Raw genomic sequence first — 23,127 nt, forward strand, 5'->3', positions numbered from 1 at the left:
TTTTCACTGCAGAGAAAACAGTAATTAATTCAGCAGTTCACTTCCTTTCATAACGTTGTTCAGGTATTGATACGTTATCTATCTATCTATCTATCTATCTATCTATCTATCTATCTATCTATCTATCTATCTATCTATCTGTCTGTCTGAATCTGTTCATCCACCTCTCTATCCATCCAACCATCTGTCCGTATGGCTTTATGTCCATTCAGCTATCTATCTATCTATCTATCTATCTATCTATCTATCTATCTATCTATCTATCTATCTATCTGTCTGTCTGTCTGTCTGTCTGTCTGTCTGACTATCTGCCAGTGTTTCACTGAACAGTTTGGTTTCACTGCAGAGAAAACAGTAATTAATTCAGCAGTTCATTCCTTTCATAGCGTTATTCAGGTATTGATATGTTCTCTATCTATCTATCTATCTATCTATCTATCTATCTATCTATCTATCTATCTATCTATCTGACTCTGTTCATCCGCCTCTCTGTCCATCCAACCATCTGTCCGTATGGCTTTATGTCCATTCAGCCTTCTATCTATCTATCTATCTATCTATCTATCTATCTATCTATCTATCTATCTATCTGTCTGTCTGTCTGTCTGACTATCTGCCAGTGTTCACTGAACAGTTTGGTTTTCACTGCAGAGAAAACAATAATTAATTCAACAGTTCACTTCATTTCATAACGTTGTTCAGGTATTGATACGCTGTTATGACGACTGATTTACACCTTATATCTCTCATCTCTAGCCGCTTTATCCTGTTCTACAGGGTAGCAGGCAAGCTGGAGCCTATCCCAGCTGACTACGGGCGAAAGGCGGGGTACACCCTGGACAAGTCGCCAGGTCATCACAGGGCTGACACATAGACACAGACAACCATTCACACTCACATTCACACCTACGGTCAATTTAGAGTCACCAGTTAACCTAACCTGCATGTCTTTGGACTGTGGGGGAAACCGGAGCACCCGGAGGAAACCCACGCGGACACGGGGAGAACATGCAAACTCCACACAGAAAGGCCCTCGCCGGCCACGGGGCTCGAACCCGGACCTTCTTGCTGTGAGGCGACAGCGCTAACCACTACACCACCGTGGCACCCTTATATTATATATCATATTCATATATTTTTTCCAACCTGGACATGTTTATTTCTTTTTTCTTCTTCTCTATATACTGTATTTCTTGTCTCTAACTAAATACAGTGCAAATACATTCCTGTCTCGCCCTAACAGACGATTAGTTTTGTTTTGGACTGGATGACTGAAGTAGCAGATTGTGTACAGATGTGGTTTAGTTGGGTTTGATTTCCTGATTGGGATTCTGTCGCCTCCCGTTTTCTTCGTGTGTCCTGTGTCCTTCGTGTGTCCTGTGTCCTGACCACACCCCTCTGATCATAATTCCTTTCTGCTTTTGTGTCCACACTTGTCCTTCATAATTTGCTTTGCTGTGCATCATTACCGTGTGTGTGTGTGTGTGTGTGTGTGTGTGTGTGTGTGTGTGTGTGTGTTTACTCCCTTATGTTTGGCTCTGTTTTCTCTGACATAGTTAACAGCATCTGTCTGTGTTTCCTGCTTCAAGCTTCTCCATTAAACTCTCCTGCTTGTATCTGCTGTGTCTGACTCTGCTCTTTTCCGAAAATGGATTCTCCTCTGATTATAACATTTGATGAGATCCTTTCCTCCAAAGCAACTATTAACCAGACGCTGATGTATAGGCCGTCTGGACATCCTTTCCATTTTTCTGATCAATGCTAAAGCACTTGTTGGCCGGCATCCATCTTGAATCAGCTAAATGAGTGGGTTTATCTTCCCCGTGTGTGTGTGTGTGTGTGTGTGTGTACGTACTGTAATGGAGCAGGCGAGGGTTTGAGTTACCTGGTTGTCGTTCCAGCGCTTCCTGTTTGGATGAGGTATGATGATCATGAATCAGGGCAAAAACAAACCGAAAGGTTTTGTTTGGGTTAAAGGTTTCTTTTTCATCGTGTCCATAAATAACCAGATATATACAGTATTTCACTCAAGCGGTAACACGTGTACACTCCTGGCACGCGGGGTTAACTCTTATATCCTAATATCTGTAACACCTGATACTGATTTTTAACTCTGAGACCCTGGGAACTGTTTAAGGTGTTCAGAGCTTTTTTTGATTACATTTATAGACATTGACTTACAGACTCGTCTCGAGACTAAATTATTTTATGGAAAGGTTTCCAGCTAACTCTTCTTACAACCTCATCTCATCTCATCTCATTATCTCTAGCCGCTGTATCCTGTTCTACAGGGTCGCAGGCAAGCTGGAGCCTATCCCAGCTGACTACGGGTGAAAGGCGGGGTACACCCTGGACAAGTCGCCAGGTCATCACAGGGCTGACACATAGACACAGACAACCATTCACACTCACATTCACACCTACGCTCAATTTAGAGTCACCAGTTAACCTAACCTGCATGTCTTTGGACTGTGGGGGAAACCGGAGCACCCGGAGGAAACCCACGCGGACACGGGGAGAACATGCAAACTCCGCACAGAAAGGCCCTCGCCGGCCACGGGGCTCGAACCCGGACCTTCTTGCTGTGAGGCGACAGCGCTAACCACTACACCACCGTGCCGCCCTTCTTACAACCTGCTAAATGTCAAAGTTTTCCTTGAAGCTAAAATTCTGACTTTGCAACCAAGAAATCATTTTATATCAGCAGTTATCAAAGAAGGAATAAAACAGGGTGTGATGTTATAGGAAATTAATCAGCCAAAGCGTTTTATTCCTCCAATTTGCCAAGAATTAATTTTTTTTTAATTAAAAAAATTATACACTCACTGGCCACTTTATGAGGAACACCTATCTTTCCACCTGCAGTGTTTTATGCAGTTCTCTAATCAGCCAATCCCTCGACAGCAGCACGATGCATCAAATCATACAGATACAAATCAAGAGCTTCAGTTAATGTTCACAATGTTCAAACATCAGAACGGGAAAAATTGTGATCTCATAGTGAAGTCTGACTTTCTTTCACTGTGGCATGGGTGCTGGTTTGAGCCAGATGGACTGGTTTATTTGAGTATTTCAGAAACTGCTGATCTCCTGGGGTTTTCACACACAACAGTCTCTCGAGTTTACACAGAATGGTGCAAAAGACAAAAAACATCATGTGAGTGAGCGACAGTTCTGTGGGTGGAAATAAACGTTTAGTTGATAAGAGAGGTCAGAGGAAAATGGCCACGTTGGTTCGAGCTTTTTTTCCCAGGAAGGATATAGTTACTCATATAATCACTCTTTACAACCGTGGTGAGCAGAAAAGCATCTCAGCATGCAACAGCAGAAGAACACATTGGGTTCCACTCCTGTGAAGAACAGGACTCTTGGAATCAGGAACAAGTTCCTATTAAAGTGGCCACTTAGTGTATGTCGATCTTTTATTTATTTATTTGTTTATTTTTATCAGTACAGCTGCATCCTGGTCAGAATTATAGTGGATCCAGAGCCTAGCCACAAACACTAGGTGTGAGAGGCAGGAATACATCCGTGTGTGTGTGTGTGTGTGTGTGTGTGTGGTCTGGTAGGAGATCACTGTCTGCTTCTGGCTGTTTGTGTCTCTCTTATTGAGAGATACGGTATTTCTGATGCAATGCACTGTGTCTATCTTGCTCTTATATCTCTCACACACACACACACACACACACACACACACACACACACCTCAGCTAAGCTTAAAGGTCAATCATCTGATGTCATCAACATGTAATGGAAGTCTGGTCTCACAAAGCTTTCCTGTCCATTTCTGCCTCAAGCCACACCCACTTTTTCAGTGACATCACACATTTACATTGTGTTCGTCTTCTTTGTTTTCTTTTTCTTCGCTTTTTCAGTATCTTCTTGCTCATCATCTTCATCTTTATTTTGAACTTCCTCGTGCTTCTCTTCATCTCGTTTTTCATCTTCCTCATCTTCATCCTTAGTTTGAACTTCTTCACCTTCTCTTTTTCTTCATCTTCTTTGTCATCTTCATCGTCTTCTTTATCCCCACATCTTTTTTTCATCTTTATTGTCTTTCCTGTTTCTTTGTTTTCTTTTCATCTTCATTGGTTTCTTTTTTCTTCTACTGCTTTATTATTATTATTATTATTATTATTAATTTGCGCTAGCAGCAGTAATGCAAATTGTTACTATCACTCAGGATCTTTCTACTTCTTCTTATTATTATTATTCTCCTAATGTTTTTTAGGGGTGGCACGGTGGTGTAGTGGTTAGCGCTGTTGCCTCACAGCAAGAAGGTCCGGGTTCGAGCCCTGTGGCCGGTGAGGGCCTTTCTGTGCGGAGTTTGCATGTTCTTCCCGTGTCCGCGTGGGTTTCCTCCGGGTGCTCCGGTTTCCCCCACAGTCCAAAGACATGCAGGTTAGGTTAACTGGTGACTCTAAATTGACCGTAGGTGTGAATGTGAGTGTGAATGGTTGTCTGTGTCTATGTGTCAGCCCTGTGATGACCTGGCGACTTGTCCAGGGTGTACCCCGCCTTTCGCCCGTAGTCAGCTGGGATAGGCTCCAGCTTGCCTGCGACCCTGTAGAACAGGATAAAGCGGCTAGAGATAATGAGATGAGATGAGATGTTTTTTAGGACGCTATTTCTCCCTCATTTTTCAACCAATCATCACCAAAATTCACATGAAGAATACCCCTGGGCTGAATTAAGTTGCTATGACTTTTGGTGCTGATCTAGATCACCAAACCGAAATGATCCATGAAAAACAGGATTTTTTTCAATCACTTATCACTCTGTCAATTTTCATGATTTTTTCAATCAGTTTTTTTTTTTTTTTTTTAATTTTGTTCAGGGCGGCAGGGTGCAACTTTTCCTCACTTAGCATCATTCTCTATCTCTTACCATTCCGGATCTATAGGGTACGGTGACCAGAGATCCCGGTTTGTAACAGCTAGTGCAAATTACTGTGACTTTAGTCACAGTTTCTAGCCATCCATCCATTATCTGTAACCGCTTATCCTGTGCAGGGTCACGGGCATAGCTGACTACGGGCGAAAGGCGGGGTACACCCTGGACAAGTCGCCAGGTCATCACAGGGCTGACACATAGACACAGACAACCATTCACACTCACATTCACACCTACGGTCAATTTAGAGTCACCAGTTAACCTAACCTGCATGTCTTTGGACTGTGGGGGAAACCGGAGCACCCGGAGGAAACCCATGCGGACACGGGGAGAGCATGCAAACTCCACACAGAAAGACCCTAATTATTATTATTATTATTATTATTATTATGTTGCCTTCTTTATATATTGCTTTGGTCTTCTCTTTTTTTTTTCTTTTCTTCCTGTCTATCTTACTGGGTTTTTCTTCTTCTTCTCTAACATCTACCATTTCTTTTGGTTTCTGGTCCTTTATTTTTCTTTCCTATGTTTCTATTCCATGGATATGATCAGCACTTTCACTGCTGCAGACATCACACACACACACACACACACACACACACACACGGGATCTGGAAGCCCATGTGGATTATCATCATTTCTACTGATTGCATGTGGGCCTCACAAAATGCCTTTCTCTGTCTCGCTTTCTCTTTCTGTCTCTCTCTCTCTCTCTCTCTCTTTCTCTCTGTCTCGCTCTGACTCTCTTTCTGTCTCTCTCTGTTTCAATATCTATCTATCTATCTATCTATCTATCTATCTATCTATCTATCTATCTATCTATCTATCTATCTATCTATCTCTTTCTCTCTCTGTCTCTCTGTTTCTCTCTCTCTCCCTCTGTCTCTCTCTCTGCACCCAGCACTCTCTCACACACAACTTTAATAATGAGTGGTGCTGTGCATTCTGGGTTAAAACTCATCTTGAGAAGCTTTGTTAATCTCCATCACTGCATGAGAAACAGAAAGTGTGGAGTTATGAAGGGAATGCAGTTTCATGTCATGGATGAAGAGCGTCTCTGTAACCTCGTCACAATGAGCCATTTAAACCCTGTAGTTTACTGTCCTGTTCGTATGCGACACTCAGAGGCGCCATTGTCTGTGGAAATACAGAGAGCCAATCTGAGGCTTGGTAACATTGATTTATGTAATTCTTCTGGCACCCATGTGGATGTTTTACTCCCACACACAGTTGGGTAAAATGGAGAAATTGTTTTCGGTGCTCTGGAAGTTTCTTACTTCTGTTAGTTACCGGACCTCAATGCCACACAGTTAACCATCTACAATCTTATAATAATACCAGTGTGAACAGAAAGACGGTTTTGTCTTGATCTGGGAGCGTAACGTTCCGAAGTTGGGTGAAGAATTGTGGTAAATAACTCTAACTGTGATGTTAATATTGAGCAAAATAATGTGGATATGCAAACGTGTTAGTCAGCATTGAGTCAAAAAAAAAAGAAAAAGATGAAACTGGACACTGATATTGACTGGGTACTGTTTTATTGGCACCCTTAGTGAAGATGGGTTTTATGAGAAAAAATGTCTTTGGGGTTAATTTGCTTAATCTTCCACTGAAAATATGAGATAAAGCAGTCAAAAGTTTGGGCACACCTATAGTGCCTTGAAAAATTATTCATACCCCTTGAACTTTTTCACATTTTTCCACCTTACAACCACGAACTTAAAAGTTTTTTATTGAGATTTTATGTGATAGACCAACACAGAGTAGCACATAATTGTGAAGTGAAACGAAAATGATAAATGGTCTTCAAAATTTTAAACAAATACTGTAAAAATCTGGAAAATGTGATGTGCGTTAGTATTCAGGCCCCCTGCGTCAATACTTTGTAGAGCCACCTTTTGCTGCAATTACAGCTGCAAGTCTTTTGTGGTATGTCTCTACCAGCTTTGCACATCTAGACACTGAAATTTTTGCCCATTCTTCTTTGCAAAATAGCTCAAGCTCAGCCAGATTGGATGGAGAGCGTCTGTGAACAGCAATTTTCAAGTCTTGCCACAGATGCTCAATGGGATTTAGGTCTGGACTTTGACTGGGCCATTCTAACACATGAATATTCTTCGATCTAAACCATTCCGTTGTAGCTCTGGCTGTATGTTTAGGGTCATTGTCTTGCTGGAAGATGAATCTCCTTCCCAGTCTCAAGTCTTTTGCAGCCTCCAACAGGTTTTCTTCCAGGATTGCCCTGTATTTAGCTCCATCCATCTTCCCATCAACTCTGACCAGCTTCCCTGTCCCTGCTGAAGAAAAGCATCCCCATAGCATGATGCTGCCACCATCATGTTTCACAGTGGGGATGGTGTGTGCAGGGTGATGAGCAGTGTTAGTTTTCCGCCACACATAGCGCTTTGCATTTAGGCCAAAAAGTTCAACTTTGGTCTCATCTGACCAAAGCACCTTCTTCCACATGTTTGCTGTGTCCCCTACATGGCTTCTGGCAAACAGGACTTCTTATGCCTGTCTTTCAACAATGGCTTTCTTCTTGCCACTCTTCCAAAAAGGCCAGATTTGTGGAGTGTACAACTTATAGTTGTCCTGTGCACAGATTCTCCCACCTGAGCTGTGGATTTCTGCAGCTCCTCCAGAGTGATCATGGGCCTCTTGGCTGCTTCTCTGACTAGTGCTCTCCTTGCTCGCTCTGTCAGTTTCGGTGGATGGCCATGTCTTGGTAGGTTTGCAGTTGTGCCATACTTTTTCCATTTTTGAATGATGGATTGAACAGTGCTTCTTGAGATGTTCAGAGCTTGGGATATTTTTTTTTTTATAACCTAACCCTGCTTTAAACTTCTCCAGAACTTTATCCCTGATCTGTCTGGTGAGTTCTTTGGTCTTCATGATGCTGTTTGTTCTTCAGTGTTCTCTAACAAACCACTGAGGCCTTCACAGAACAAGTGTATTTATGCTGAGAGTAAATTACACACAGTAGGACTCTATTAACTAATTAGATGACTTCTGAAGGCAACTGATTGCACTGGATTGTATTTAGAGGTATTAGAGGACAGGGGGCTGAATACTAATGCACACCACATTTTTCAGATTTTTATTTGTTTAAAATTTTGAAGACCATTTATCATTTTTGTTTCACTTCACAATTATGTGCTACTCTGTGTTGATCTATCACATAAAATCTCAGTAAAAAACTTTTAAGTTTGTGGTTGTAAGGTGGAAAAATGTGAAAAAGTTCAATGGGTATGAATACTTTTTCAAAGCACTGTAATTCAGTAGTTTTTCTTTATTTTTATAAATTAAAAGTCACTTCGTGAATTAAAGTAATGATGGATGTCGTTTCTCTTTACTTAGTTGAGCGATTCTTGATATAATATGGATTAGTACAGTTGTTGAATAGAGCTATTTATTTAGTATTTTTATTATTTACTATTTACTCTTTGATCTCAAACTCATTAAGAAGGCAAGAAACTTGTCCACTAATTAACTTTTGATGAGACACACCTGCTAATTGAAAAGCATTCCAGGTGATGACCTCATGAAGCTGGTTAAGATAATGCCAATAGTGTGCAACGCATCATCAAGGTAAACGCTGGATACGCTGAAGAATCTAAAACATCAAACTTTTTTTAACACGATTTTCTTTACCACATAATCCCATATATGTTCCATATGTTATTTCGTAGTTTTGATGTCTTCAATATTATTCTACAATGCAGAAAACACAAAATACAGAAAAACCAATGAATGAGTAGGGGTGCACAAACTTTTGCACAGTCAAGTATATACTCTATATTCAACGATATATTTGGTAGAACCACTCATTGCTCATCTTCGGTGAGAACTTTGTCCTGGTCTGGATGGCACTGGATCCAGAGTCTGTCTTGGGAACTCACCTTGGAGATGCCAGTCCATCACAGGGCACCATGCGCACACAGACTCTCTCTCTCTCTCTCTCTCTCGCTCTCTCTCTCTCTTCTATCTCTATGTCTCTATGTCTCTTTCACACTTCATCTACTGGCATGTTTATGAGAGATGAAAGGAAACCAGAGATTCTGGAGGAAACCCACAATGACTCACTGACATCATACCTGGTTTTATTCTGTCCACATTCACTGGATATGAGCAATCGTGCGCTCTGATTAGCTACTCTACTACTAGGCTATCAGCTCATATACCGTGAGTAGAGAAAAACAAAATGGCGGATCGTGTTGCTGAACCAACCAAGGACTAAATAAAAACTCTACTTGAAAACAAAACCCCAAAAATTATCAAGTAACAAAAATAGCCAAAAGAATATAGTTTTTTTTCCAATATCACCTGTTCCACACTCCAGCCCAGTCAGTGGCAGTAATGCACCTTTAAGTTGGTTTGCCAACCGCCAAAAAACGCTGAAGAAGAAGAAGAAAACCCCCAAAAATACAAAAAAGCAACAAAATATGGAATAAAAGTGTTTGATGGTAAGAACGTATCATTGTTGTTTTTTAATTTTTCAAGAATTATTATTATCGCATTTTTCACAAACTGCTCCTGTCATTTTGCCGGTTTGTTTACATTCTAAGCGGAAATTACACTGCGTTCCAAATTATTATGCAAATGACATTTTTCACTGGTTTTCCTAAATAAATAACTAAATGACAAGTCATCATAATTTTCAAGTCATCAACCGTTAGAGTACAAAGCAAATATTTTTGAACGAACCTTCCAATGATAACGGTATTTTTTTAAAAATTGAAAAACTGAAAATGCACTGTTCCAAATTATTATGCAAAGCAGAGTTTCAAAAGATGTTGTTCTTGTAAAGAACTGAAAATGGCCATTTATGAAATTTGAAGCATTAGCAGGTGATAATTACTGGAATCAAAACCTAGTTCAATCAAAAAATCTTACAGTTCAAGTTGCATTACTGGATGTGTAGCTGATTCAGAGCACACACAGGTTTGTGCAGATAAAGGCACATTAAGAAAGGTTCTTCCAGATAAATACATCAGAACAAGAGAGTAAATGATAAAATACTATTACAAAGCAACAAACAAGTCACTTTTGAAGCTGCTGGTAGCTCTGGAGTCTAAGAAACACCAAGGTGTAGATATGCAGTTATGTATAAACCTTCTATTTGGTCATCCTTAACCAATGCTCACAAGCAGAAACGACTCCAGTAGGCCTAGAAATACATAAAGACTACTTTTCAAACAGTCTTGTTCACTGTTGAGTGCCCTGGATGCTCCAGGTGGATGGTTGGTGAATGATCACCATGTCCTAATAAGGCTACTACATCAGCAAAGAGGAGACAGAGTCATGATTTGGGCTGGAATCATGGGGAGACACCTGGATGCCTCCTTTAGGGTACCCAAATGTGTGAAAATGATGTTTGGGAAGTATGTTGAGTTTAAGACTGACTACTGACCACTTTATATCGTCTTCATGTATGGGCATGGCAGTGCACCATCTCATGCTGTTAAGAATACCTATGCACTCATGCATGTGGTTTTCTTGTATTTCTAGGTTGTTTCTGCTTGTGAGCATTAGTTAAGGTGGGCCAAATAGAAGGTTTCTTCATAACATCTTCTTGGTGTTTGTGGGACTCCGGAGCTACCAGCAGCTTCAAATTTGAACTGTTTCACCTTTTTCCTGCTTTGTAATATATTTTAGCATATATTCTCTTAATCGAATGTATTTATCGGACAGAAACCTTTCTTAATGCGCCTTAATCTGCACAATTATGTGTGTGCTGTGAATCAGCTACAAATCCAGTAATGGAACTAGAACTGTAAGATGTTTTTGAGTAATTATCACCTGCTAATGCTTCCAATTTCACAAATGGCCATTTTTAGTTCTTTACAAGAACAAAATCTTTTAAAACTCTGCTTTGCATAATAATTTGGAACAGTGCATTTTCAATTTTTTCAGTTTTTCAATTTTTTAAAAAATACAGTTATCATTGGAAGGTTCGTTCAAAAACATTTGCTTTGTACTCTAACGGTTGATGACTTGAAAATTATGAAGACTTGTCATTTAGTTATTTATTTTGGAAAACCAGTGAAAAATGTCATTTGCATAATAATTTGGAACGCAGTGTATTTTGTCGGATGTTTTGTATAAAAAGTTTTTATTTATCGAATTTGCAAAAAATAAAAATGCTCCGTTTCTCAAAATCCAGTGAATGTGGATAGAAAAAAACAGTTATTCCATTCAATCTCGTCATACATGGATTATAGCCAACTCAGCACTACGCACCTCAGCAGCTATCAGCTCATGTACAACTTGATTTTGTGGAATAACTGTTAAATATTTAGCTGTTGATATTAAGTTCTTCACCAAGAGTGCCAATAATTCTGAAGCTGACTCTTTTAACGTAATGTTAAAATGGAATATAAACACACACCGAGTCCATGAAGTGATTATTTCATACGTTTGTGTTTGCTTTTCTCCCTCTGCAGTGCTGCCATCGTGTTTGTTGTTCTTTAACGTGGACGAGAAGAACGGCATGTCCTTCAGCGGGCCGATTGAAGACATGTTCGGCTACACCGTGCAACAGTTCGAGAACAGCGAGGGGAAGTGGTGAGTCATATACATGTCTGATACACACATCTCGGCGACTCCATACAACAGTGTTCTATGCTGGTCATGTCCTACAGTGAGAACGCCACACAAATAACTTGCGTGGTCTCTGGTTTAGCGACTCGTTGCTCATCATTGCAGCACCTCCACTGAAGTTCTGGCAGAAAGTTCCAGCAAAAATATAGCGCTGAGGGAATCAGGGATAGAGAAGAGCTGTCGAGGCTGTATGGTTGCACTGAATCTACCACGAACTAACATAAAATACGACATAATTAGCAGAGATCAGTACCTTCACGGATTCCCACGGCTAGTCTGAGCATCTGTATTAAGTAAGTAAGGAATAAAACACTTGGGATTGTGCTGTTGTAGGAAAATAATCAATGACAGGACAGTGTCATAAAGTGCAGTTTGTGTTAGCACCCCAATAACAGTACATCATGAAGTGTTTAAAGGAGAACTGAAGGCAAATTTTTAATTATCAAAATTCTATTTATCTCATTGTAACTTCCTGATGTGGGTGGAGCACAGAAGCATGGCAGGCGAGAGTTGATGTTCACATACACACTTTATTTTGTTATTTTGGCTTTTCAGCTTCGTTCGTTCATTCGTTCATTCAGTCACACACATGCGTTGGGGTCGGGAACCTCCTCTTCTCTGCTCTCCCCCTCCTTTTATGCTCAATCCCTGTGACAAACAAACACACCCACACACATTAATGACACCAGGTGTAATGACTTAGCCACTTACCTTCCCTGACCCCGTCCTCTATTCACAAACTGCCGCTTGGCCATGCCCCCATTGCCACATACCCCCACCGCCCGACTCAGGCCGGGGAGCCGTCCAGCCTGAAGCAGACCCCCCCCCCCCCCCCCCCCAACGGGACAGGAAGTCTGCCACCACCGTCTGTGCCCCTGGCCTGTGGACCACCTTGAACTTAAACGGCTGGAGGGTGAGATACCAATGGGTGATCCACGCATTGGCATCCTTCATGCAGTGGAGCCACTAGAGGGACACGTGGTCCGAACAGAGAGAGTGAAAGGGCGCCCCAGCAGGTAGTATCGGAGGGCAAGGCACTTTTTCTCGATGGTGCTGTACTTGATTTCACGCATTGAGAGTTTACAGCTGATGTACAGCATGGGGCGCTCCTCGCCCTCCACCTTCTGGGACAAAATGGCCTCCAGGCCTCTGTCCGATGCGTCAGAGAGAAGTCAGGGGATTGCAAAAGTGGCCCCCCACACAGTGCAGCTTTTACCTTAGAGAATGCCTGTTGGTACTGCTCCGTCCACTGGACCAGAACTGGAGCCCCCTTTATAGTGAGATCGGTTAAAGGGCTGGTGACGTCCGAATAATTAGGTATAAACCTATGATAATAGCCAGCCAGCCCCAGGAACTGTCTCACCCCCTTTTTGGTCTTGGGCCTCGGGCAGGCCGCAATCACTGCAGTCTTGTTAATTTGGGGATGCACCTGCCCATGACCCAAGTGCAACCCCAGATACCGTACTTCCACCTGCCCAATTGCACACTTTTTCAGGTTAGCTGTGAGGCCCTTACGCCTCAGCGACTTTAGAACAGCCCTCAGATGTTCTAGGTGTCGCGGCCAATCATGGCTGTAGATTATTATATCATCGAGATATGCGGCCGTGTAGGCAGCGTGAGGGCGGAGGACCCTGTCCATGAGCCACTGGAACGTAGCGGGCACCCCAAATAACCCAAAAGGGAGCATGACAAATTGGTCTAATCCAAACGGTGTGGAAAAGGCCATTTTCTCTCAGGATAGAGGAGACAAGGGGATCTGCCAATATCCCTTTGTTCAATCCAGTGTCGAATAGAAGCGAGCCGCGCCTAACCAATCGAGCAACTCATCAATATGAGGCATTGGGTATGCGTCAAATTTAGACACCGCGTTGACCTTTCTGTAGTCCACACAGACCCAAACTGACCCGTCGGTCTTGGGAACCAGGACCACTGGGCTGCTCCAGTCACTGTGGGACTCCTCAATTATGCCCATGGCCTTGAGTTCATCCCGGACCACTTTTTTTTGTGTTCGGGTAGGCGGTAAGGACGGCTACGCACCACCACCCCTGGGGGAGTCTCAATGTGGTGTTCTATGAGGTGAGTGTGGCCGGGTAGAGGCGAGAACACGTCAGAAAATTCCTCCTGCAACTTGGCTACCTCCGTGAGTTGGGTCGGTGAGAGGTGGTCTCTACAGGGGACCAGAGTGTTTTGAGATGCTATCTTTTGCACCTCCGGCCCCAGCTCCACCTTCTCTGGAACTATCGATGCCAACGCCATGGGGACCCCCTCATTCCAGTGTTTCAAAAGATTGAGGTGGTAGATTTGCAATGCCCCACCCCATCTGCTCGCCTCACCTCAGAGTTGACATCCCTGACTCGCTGTGTGACCTCGAAGGGTCCTTGCCACTTGGCGATTAATTTAGAACTCGACGTGGGCAATAACACAAGTACTTTGTCTCCTAGTATGAACTTTCTAAGGCACGTTCCCCTGTCATACAGCCGGCTTTGACATTCTTGTGCCTGCCGCAAATTCTCCTGGGTTAGGTGCATGAGTGTGTGGAGTTTTGCACGCAGGTCAAGAACGTACTGAATTTCATTCTTGCTAGGTGAAGGTCCCTCCTCCCAATTTTCTCGTAGCACATCCAGAATGCCACGCGGCTTACGCCCGTATAATAATTCGAATGGAGAAAACCCCGTGGAGGCTTGCGGGACCTCTTGTACTGCAAATAACAGGGGCTCGAGCCACTTATCCCAATTACGTGCGTCCTCACTTACAAATTTCCGAATTATGTTCTTGAGTGTTTGGTTAAATTGCTCCACTAAGCCATCCGTTTGTGGATGACAGACACTGGTGCAGATAGACTGAACCCATACAGTTTGCGCAGTGTGCGTGACAAACGAAGAGGAGAGGAGCGCAAAGGCGCTTTTGGAGTGGCCGCGGGATTTACTAATTGGCATTCACAGCACGCCGCACACCACCAACGGACATCCCCACGAATCCCTGGCCAATAGAACCAGGCCATTATTCGGGCTAGTGTTTTATCTTGCCCCAAGTGTCCAGCCATTGGATTAAAGTGAGCCACATGGAATATAAGTTCCCTACGGCTCTTTGGGAAATGAGTTGCCACACTCATTTTATTAAATATCGGAATGCATTTTTGATAGCTATTTTGTCACTGCTCTAGCAAGTTATGAGTGTTTGAAATATGCCATGTAATATATTAGTCCATATGTCAAAGCAATGGCCGTAAACGAGATTCGTTGAGACCTGTGCAAGACATCATAGGATGGAAGTAAAATCTACAGCGGAAATCAAAGTGACCGACATCTGCCAACGTTCCCTGTGTCTGAAATCATTCACTACTCCCTACTCCCTATATAGGGAATTACTATATAGAGGACTATATAGTGAGCTCATTGGTAAAATGAAAAAACACTTTCGGACACTAGTCCGTCGCGCTGGTATTTACGTCATTACTGTCGCACAATTAAAACATGACAGATCAGTCAGCTGGTGGGTTTTCAAAATAATAAATACATGCATGTATTTTTGTGATAAATCCATGTTATACTGAACGTATTTCCTACATTAATAAATACAAAGTACTTTGTGTCTGCTGCATCTTTCAGTGCTTTTAAATCAAGGCTGAATTCTTTCTTCTTTGTCGCCACTGCCTTTTATCAGAACGGCCTGATATTTTGTGAGATATTACAGAAATAAACATACATCAGAATGACCACATTTCAGAGGGAACTAAATTTCACCGATTTTATGAAATCGAAAGGCCGTCTAGCTTTAACGTCTCCCAAACATCACATCCCTATTTACTTATCTTCAGCAGCACTTCTTGCTCAGCCTTGTTACAATTTCTGCTCTTTTCTCGATTTCTTTTCCTTTGTGTCTCATCCGGTTGGGACAGAGCCATCTGTTAGACATCAGAAAACCCTTTTCCATTTCCTGCCCAGGTCACACGAGCTTCAACTCTCACCCGTGCAAGCACCCAGAACCCATTAAAAGGGATGTTAGCACATGCTCTTATGAATGAAGCACAACTTAAACACTTTTCCTGTCACATGCTTGTGTTTTTTTTTTTTTATAAGTGAAGCAGACTGTTAGAGGATTGTCCAGTGCCACCTGTAAAACGTGTGTCTGGTCTTGTATAAGGCTGAGGGGTGTGTTACGGTATGTGTTTTATGTGTTATGTGTAAACGGTATCACTTTCCTCGTGAGAAACACACACACACATATGCATGTACACTCTAAATGAGGTTTCCAGTAAAATCCTGAAAGCACATTAAACACAGATATCACATTACATACACATACAAAATGAGAAATCCTGTAATATACATCAGGATCGACTTAATATACACCAAACATCGTTGTTATACATCAATATATTTTTGTATAGATGTTCATTGCTGACCTTAATAGACTGCAATATTTTTTTTATTATTATTATCCTGTACACACGTGGACACACTCCTACAGCTGGATCAGAGTTGAACCAAGAACTGTCTTATAGCATGAAACTTAAATCACGTATCAATTCTGATATAAATAATTAGAGCGATCAATCACAGAGATAGACTAGACCGTAATCTCTTTATTTCCTCATCTCATCTCATTATCTCAAGCCGCTTTATCCTTCTACAGGGTCGCAGGCAAGCTGGAGCCTATCCCAGCTGACTACGGGCGAAAGGCGGGGTACACCCTGGACAAGTCGCCAGGTCATCACAGGGCTGACACATAGACACAGACAACCATTCACACTCACATTCACACCTACGGTCAATTTAGAGTCACCAGTTAACCTAACCTGCATGTCTTTGGACTGTGGGGGAAACCGGAGCACCCGGAGGAAACCCACGCGGACACGGGGAGAACATGCAAACTCCACACAGAAAGGCCCTCGCCGGCCCCGGGGCTCGAACCCAGGACCTTCTTGCTGTGAGGCGACAGCGCTAACCACTACACCACCGTGCCGCCCTCTTTATTTCCTAAAAACAAATAAATAAATAAATAAATAAATAAATTCTAGGGCTCCTCTTGTGCATGTTATTCTTCCTGAGCAGTGTACATTTGTATTATGTGAGCCAAAAGTCATTAAATCCAAACATCTTGTATGTACTATTTGTTATGTCTTCTGAAAAATGTCCTCAATCCCTCTCGGCTTGTTAGGCTTCAAAAACGACATTTTAACGAGCCACATTGGGGAAAAATGGTATTATAATCAAGAGACAGCGGAGGTCGGCTGGATTTCTGATTCACCCAGTCACTCTGAATCACTGAATTACATAAAGCAGACTGCATCAGGGCCTTGTAGGTCTTCAGAGAAGGTCCAAACATGTCAGCATTTCAAATGTGATACTTAATTTCTTTCATAATTTCATAATAATTATTCTCTTCTGATTCTAATTTGGCCTCATTTTCTATCAAATTTGCTTCAGAAATGAAAGGGTTACTGTCCTGAAAACATTAAAACAGAGTTATCCGATGAGATTTTTTTTGTTTCTTGTGTCTAGGCTGAGAAGAGTTTAGAGCTGCTCACTCATTGGTTAGGACTTCATTGGTGGGACAGAAGGCCATGGCAGTGTGTTTATGTAGGAAGTGACAGACGAATTAACCAATCAGATTTTGATGTATAGTGCGAGGGACCAAAAATGCATCGCCCTAGGCCTTCTCAAAGGCCAACATAAGCTTAATCGCGAAGTCAGTACAGCAGTGAAGTCACCTTCCAGCCGGTGTAGCGTTCATCAGTAGTGGCCAACAGACTAATGACCGAGAAACTAAGATTCCTGTCTCCAGACTCTTCTTCCATGCCGCACGCTCGCTACACTCAGACTTAAGTATTCATTTCCCTCTGTAATTTACTGAGTTACTTTTAAAAACAGCTACACACAATGGAGCGACCTGACAGCCTGACGCTAATCCCTTACAAAATACTTTGCCCTGTTGCTTTTTTGGTGTCTGGCTAAGGTTTGGCTGAGCTCAAGTCCCAGCTCTAATAGTCACGGTTCGCCACTGGCAGACTCAAAAACAGCATTTGGTAACATTTTAGATTTCATTATTACTGGATTTTATGTGCAAAAGTTTTAAAAAGTGAAACGTGAAGATGCTTTCGAAAATAAGAAAATGAAACATTTCTAAACGTGTGAACATTTATGATTGAAAGACAGCATGCTGCAGGAATTCGAACACATTTCGCTTCGAAAATGTGACATGTTTCTTGAGTGAAACAACATATTTGGGTTGGTGGGACTTTTTGATTTTGTTTTGTGTTATCCACCTAGATGTGTTCACTGGTTGATTATTCATTTTATTATCTTCAGAATCGGGTTACATGCCTGCCTCCGTTGGTTTTCTGAGTGTTTCATTCATGTGTAGATCATGTCTCTGAGGTTGCCTGGGTATGACTTTAAACTGCAATTGGTGTTGAGTCTTAGGTCCAGAAAGAGTTGAGTATTGGGGAAAGTGAAGTTACCACTTAATCACCATTGCTCCCAGGTCCGCTCTGACCCGGAGTGGTAACACCTGCCTGGGTTCCAGCTATGGGTTAAATAGTACATCACCAATAAGGCGCTGGCAGCAGGGCACTTTTCGGTGCAATGTGGCAGATGAACCCAACAGGGTCAGTGGCACACCACCAGATGGCATGCAGAAGAGCCACTCAAATGGCCAACGGATGACCTGATCACTCGGCAAGTCAGTTGTCACTGCAGGGCAACTTCCATACCCGTCAGATCTGTGGCACTTTTGTGTACCACTTGGCATCAGGTCTGAAGGTCCAGAGAGACAACACAATGGGGGCACAACATCGTTTGTCTTACCTTACTGTGCAAGGCGCTCTGTTAGGAGAGGAGCTCCGGTGTGGGCCTCGTGGCCCATCTCAGTTTCTGTGCATCCTAATGAAGCAGTCATCATCGTTAGCGATGGACAGCCGATGATCTGAGGTTGCCAGATCTGACTCGAGTAGAATCATCTGAGACGGGGCAAGCTGGAGCCTATCCCAGCTGACTACGGGCGAAAGGCGGGGTACACCCTGGACAAGTCGCCAGGTCATCACAGGGCTGACACATAGACACAGACAACCATTCACACTCACATTCACACCTACGGTCAATTTAGAGTCACCAGTTAACCTAACCTGCATGTCTTTGGACTGTGGGGGAAACCGGAGCACCCGGAGGAAACCCACGCGGACACGGGGAGAACATGCAAACTCCGCACAGAAAGGCCCTCGCGGCCACGGGGCTCGAACCCGGACCTTCTTGCTGTAAGGCGACAGCGCTAACCACTACACCACCGTGCCGCCCTTAGTGAAAATTTGATATGTTGATATACATGTACCAGTGAATAGTTTTGTTTTGTTTTTTAAAGTTTGTGTTCGACCCAGATTTTTTGAACCATGGCACAAGCCATGAACTTGAGACAGTGTTTTTTTTTCTGCAACATTCTTACAGCTTCAAATCATCGATGAACCGTAACCCATGAAAATGTGGGTTTACATGACAGCAATCTCTTTTCCATCTACACGAACACACTGCTTCCGAAACATAACACGCATTCATCTGTATTCACTTTGCTTTTCATCTCCGTAAGAAAAACAGAAAATCAATTAGCTTTGCTTTGTCTGAGCGCAGTTTGAGTGCTCTTCTGCTTTCCCATAATTCCCACAGGCTTCGTGGTTTGAGTTTGACCCCATTTCTGCCTCTGTCTTTCTCTCGCCAGGGTTCTGATTGGTTCTCCTCTGAAGGGACAGCCAGCCCAGCGGACCGGAGACGTCTACAAATGCCCTGTGGGTCACGGCGAGTCTTCCAGATGTATAAAATTAGACCTGCCTGGTGAGAACTGGCTTTATAGCGGATTCTTTCCTGCATGTGTATTTGTGCCATGGTCATTTTTGTGCAAAATATTAAATCCAGTGCCACAAAATGACTTGAGCATTACTTTCATGATAAAGCCAAATACCACCATACTGCATTTTGTATGTGGAGAGAACATAGTGGATTATTTCACATAATATGAATAGAACATATCAAAAGAAATGATTTAAATGAACACTTTTTGATCTTGTCGATGAAAACGTGAATATACTTCAGTGCAAAAGTTTGTATTCCTTTGTTTTTTACAACCCCGATTCCAAAAAAGTTGGGACACTGTGTAAACTGTAAATAAAAACAGAATATAACCATTTGCAAATCATGGGAACCCTATATTTCATTGAAAATAGTGCATAGACAACATATATGTTGAAACTGAGAAATTTTATTGTTTTGGTTTTTTTTAAATATGCGCTCATTTGGAATTTGATGTCAGTAACACGTTTCAGAAAAGTTGGAATGGGGCAATAAAACACTGAAAAAGTTGTGCAATGCTAAAATAAAAACTAATTTGGTTAATTGGCAACAGGTCAGTAACATGATTGGGTATAAAAAGAGCATCCCAGAGAGGCGGAGTCTCTCAGAAGTAAAGATGGGGAGGGGTTCAGTGAAAGACTGCGTGGGCAAACAGTGCAACAATTTAAGAATAACGTTCCTCAATGTAAAATTGCAAATAATTTGGGGATCACATCATCTATGGTACATAATATCATTAAAAGATTCAGAGAATCTGGAGAAATCTCTGTATGCAAGAGACAAGGCTGAAAACTGACATTGGATGCCTGTGATCTTCAGGCCCTCAGGCATTAAAAGCAGACACGTGTCTGTAGTGGAAATCACTGTATGGGCTCAGCAATGCTTCAGAAAACCATCGTCTGTGAAAACAGTTCATTACTGCATCCACAAATGCAAGTTAAAACCAGATATAAACAATATCCAGAAACACTGCCACCTTCTCTGGGCCTGAGCTCTTTTACAATGGACTAAGGCGAAGTGGAAAACTGTCCCGAGGTCTGACAAATCAAAAGTAGAAATTCTTTGTAGAAATCATGGACACCACGTCCTCCAGGCTGAGGAGAGGGACCATCCAACTTGTTATCAGTGCACGGTTCAAAAGCCAGCATCTATGATGGTATGAGGGTGCATTAGTGCACATGACATGGGTAGCTTGTATATCTGGGAAGGCATCATCAATGCTGAATGATATATACACGTTTCAGAGCAATATGCTGCCATCCAGACAAAATCTTTTTCAGAGAAGGCCTTCTTTCAGCAAGAAGGCTCCATAGTAAGAGTCCAGGTGCTAAACTGGCCTGCCTGCAGTCGAGGCCTGTGTCCCTTTTAAAACATGTGGTGCATTATGAAGTCCAAAATATGACAAAGGAGACCCCGAATTGTTCAGCAACTGAAATTGTATATCAGGCAAGAATGGGACAACATTTCTCTTTCAAAAGTACAGTATAATTGGTCTCCTCAGTTCCCAAACATTTAGAGAGTGTTGTTAAAAGTAGAGATGATGCAACACAGTAGTAGACATGCCCCTGTCCCAACTTTGCGTTGCTGACATCAAATTCAAAATGAGCATCTCATCTCATTATCTCTAGCCGCTTTATCCTGTTCTACAGGGTCGCAGGCAAGCTGGAGCCTATCCCAGCTGACTACGGGCGAAAGGTGGGGTACACCCTGGACAAGTCGCCAGGTCATCACAGGGCTGACACATAGACACAGACACCCATTCACACTCACATTCACACCTACGGTCAATTTAGAGTCACCAGTTAACCTAACCTGCATGTCTTTGGACTGTGGGGGAAACCGGAGCACCCGGAGGAAACCCACGCGGACACGGGGAGAACATGCAAACTCCGCACAGAAAGGCCCTCGCCGGCCACGGGGCTCAAACCCAGACCTTCTTGCTGTGAGGCGACAGCGCTAACCACTACACCACCGTGCCGCCCCTGATGAACTCATCAATGCAAAAAGACCTGGACGCCCACAGAAGACAACAGTGGTGGATGATTGCAGAATAATTTCCATGGTGAAGAGAAACCCCTTCACAACAGCCAACCAAGTGAACAACACTCTCCAGGAGGTCGGCGTATCAATATCCAAATCTACCACCGTGCCGCCCCAAAATGAGCATATGTTTTTCAAAAAACAATGCAATTTCTCAGTTTCAACATTTGATATGTTGTCTTTGTACTATTTTCAATGAAATATAGGGTTTCCGTGATTTGCAAATCGTTATATTCTGTTTTTTATTCACAGTTTACAGAGTGTCCCAATTTTTGGGGGATTGGGGTTATACGTGCGTAGTAATAACTCACTCATGATTATCATCAGGCTTTTACAAGCGTTTGTGTAAATTAATTTTGTACATGACTTTGTTTAAATACATTTTTGTTTGAGTTTACAAAAATGAAAATCTTTAGGGGCTTTTTTTGTGGACTGACCAAAGTGACTGCAGCGTGTGTGTCATGAAACAATATTTCTCTTATTGAAGGTCTGAACGAGTCTTCTGTTCCTGGAGAGTGAATGAAACGTTTTACGTCTTTAGCCTTTATTATACATGACATTCCTTTGAATGTCAAATGCAAGGACAAATCCCCACAGATCCAGTGTCCTCATATATTTATAGCGTACTGTCTAGACTGTAAATTCACAATGACACACGAAGAGCCAAATTCCAAAGTCACAATCAAGTCATCAATTATCGGGCGTTGGGGTTTTTTTTTTTTTTTTGTGTGTATGTGTGTGTGTGTTCTTGCAAGTGTAATGTGCTGCTTCTTGCTGGCATGTTGCCACTTTTTTCGTGTTCATACTCCTGCTATTTCTGTGGTCATAAATTAATATGTTGTGCTAAAATAATACGTAGTGTCACAAAAGAGTGGTGTGACATTCAGAATATCAGCATTTTTTCTATCCACATTCACTGGATATGAGCAATCGCGTGCTCTGATTGGCTACTCTACTGCTAGGATATCAGCTCATATACCGTGAGTAGAGAAAAACAAAATGGATTGACAAAATAAACCAACCGAGGACAAAATAAAAACTCTGCTCGAAAACAAAACCCCAAAAAATACAAAAAAAGCAACAAAATATGGAATAAAAGTATTTGATGGTAAAAATGTATCTTTTTTTATTTTTCAAGAATCATTATAGTATTTTTCACAAATTGCTCCCGTCATTTCGCTGGTTTGTTTACATTCTAAACGGAAATGAATTTGTCCAATGTTTAGTATAAAGTTTTCATTTATTGAATTTACAAAGAATAAAAATAAAAATGCTCTGGGGTGGGTTTCCCAAAAGCATCGTAGCACAAAGATCATCGTTAAATGGTAGAACGAGCATCACAATGAACACTCTCTCTCTCCTCGTTAAGATACTCTTAGCATTAAGAGACTTTTGGGAAACCCACCCCTGTTTCTCAAAATCCAGTGAATGTGGATAAAATAAAACAGTAATTCCACTCAATCTCATCGTACATGGGTTATAGATAACTCGGTGCTACGCGACTCGTCGGCTATCAACTCATGTACAACTCGATTTCATGAAATAACTGTTAAATAGTATGAATACGGAGGTGATTATAGGAAATCGTGCGCCCTGATTGGTCGAAAAATTAATCTATTTCTCGATAGTCACTTCGAGTGACTCAGCAAAATGGCGGCCGATCGCTTTGTCAGTGTAAGTGAGGAAGAATTACAAATGAAAGAAAACGCTGTTCCTAAAAGCACTAAAGATGTTACGAAGTTTGGTCTAAAGCTAT

The 23,127-nt window shown here is 42.2% G+C and overlaps 1 protein-coding gene across 2 annotated transcripts in view; it reads left to right on the top strand.

Annotated features, from left to right (window-relative positions):
• The window catches only part of itga1 (integrin, alpha 1), a 173,375-nt gene that overhangs the window by 65,692 nt on the left and 84,556 nt on the right, over positions 1 to 23,127 (top strand). For both annotated transcript variants that reach the window (XM_060908884.1, XM_060908883.1), the window contains 2 exons: positions 11,337 to 11,457; positions 19,204 to 19,316. In XM_060908884.1, coding sequence (XP_060764867.1) covers positions 11,337 to 11,457; positions 19,204 to 19,316 — 234 coding nt within the window. The remainder of the gene's footprint in view (positions 1 to 11,336; positions 11,458 to 19,203; positions 19,317 to 23,127) is intronic.

This window comes from Neoarius graeffei, chromosome 25 (assembly GCF_027579695.1).
Source record: "Neoarius graeffei isolate fNeoGra1 chromosome 25, fNeoGra1.pri, whole genome shotgun sequence".
Lineage (NCBI taxonomy): Eukaryota > Metazoa > Chordata > Actinopteri > Siluriformes > Ariidae > Neoarius > Neoarius graeffei.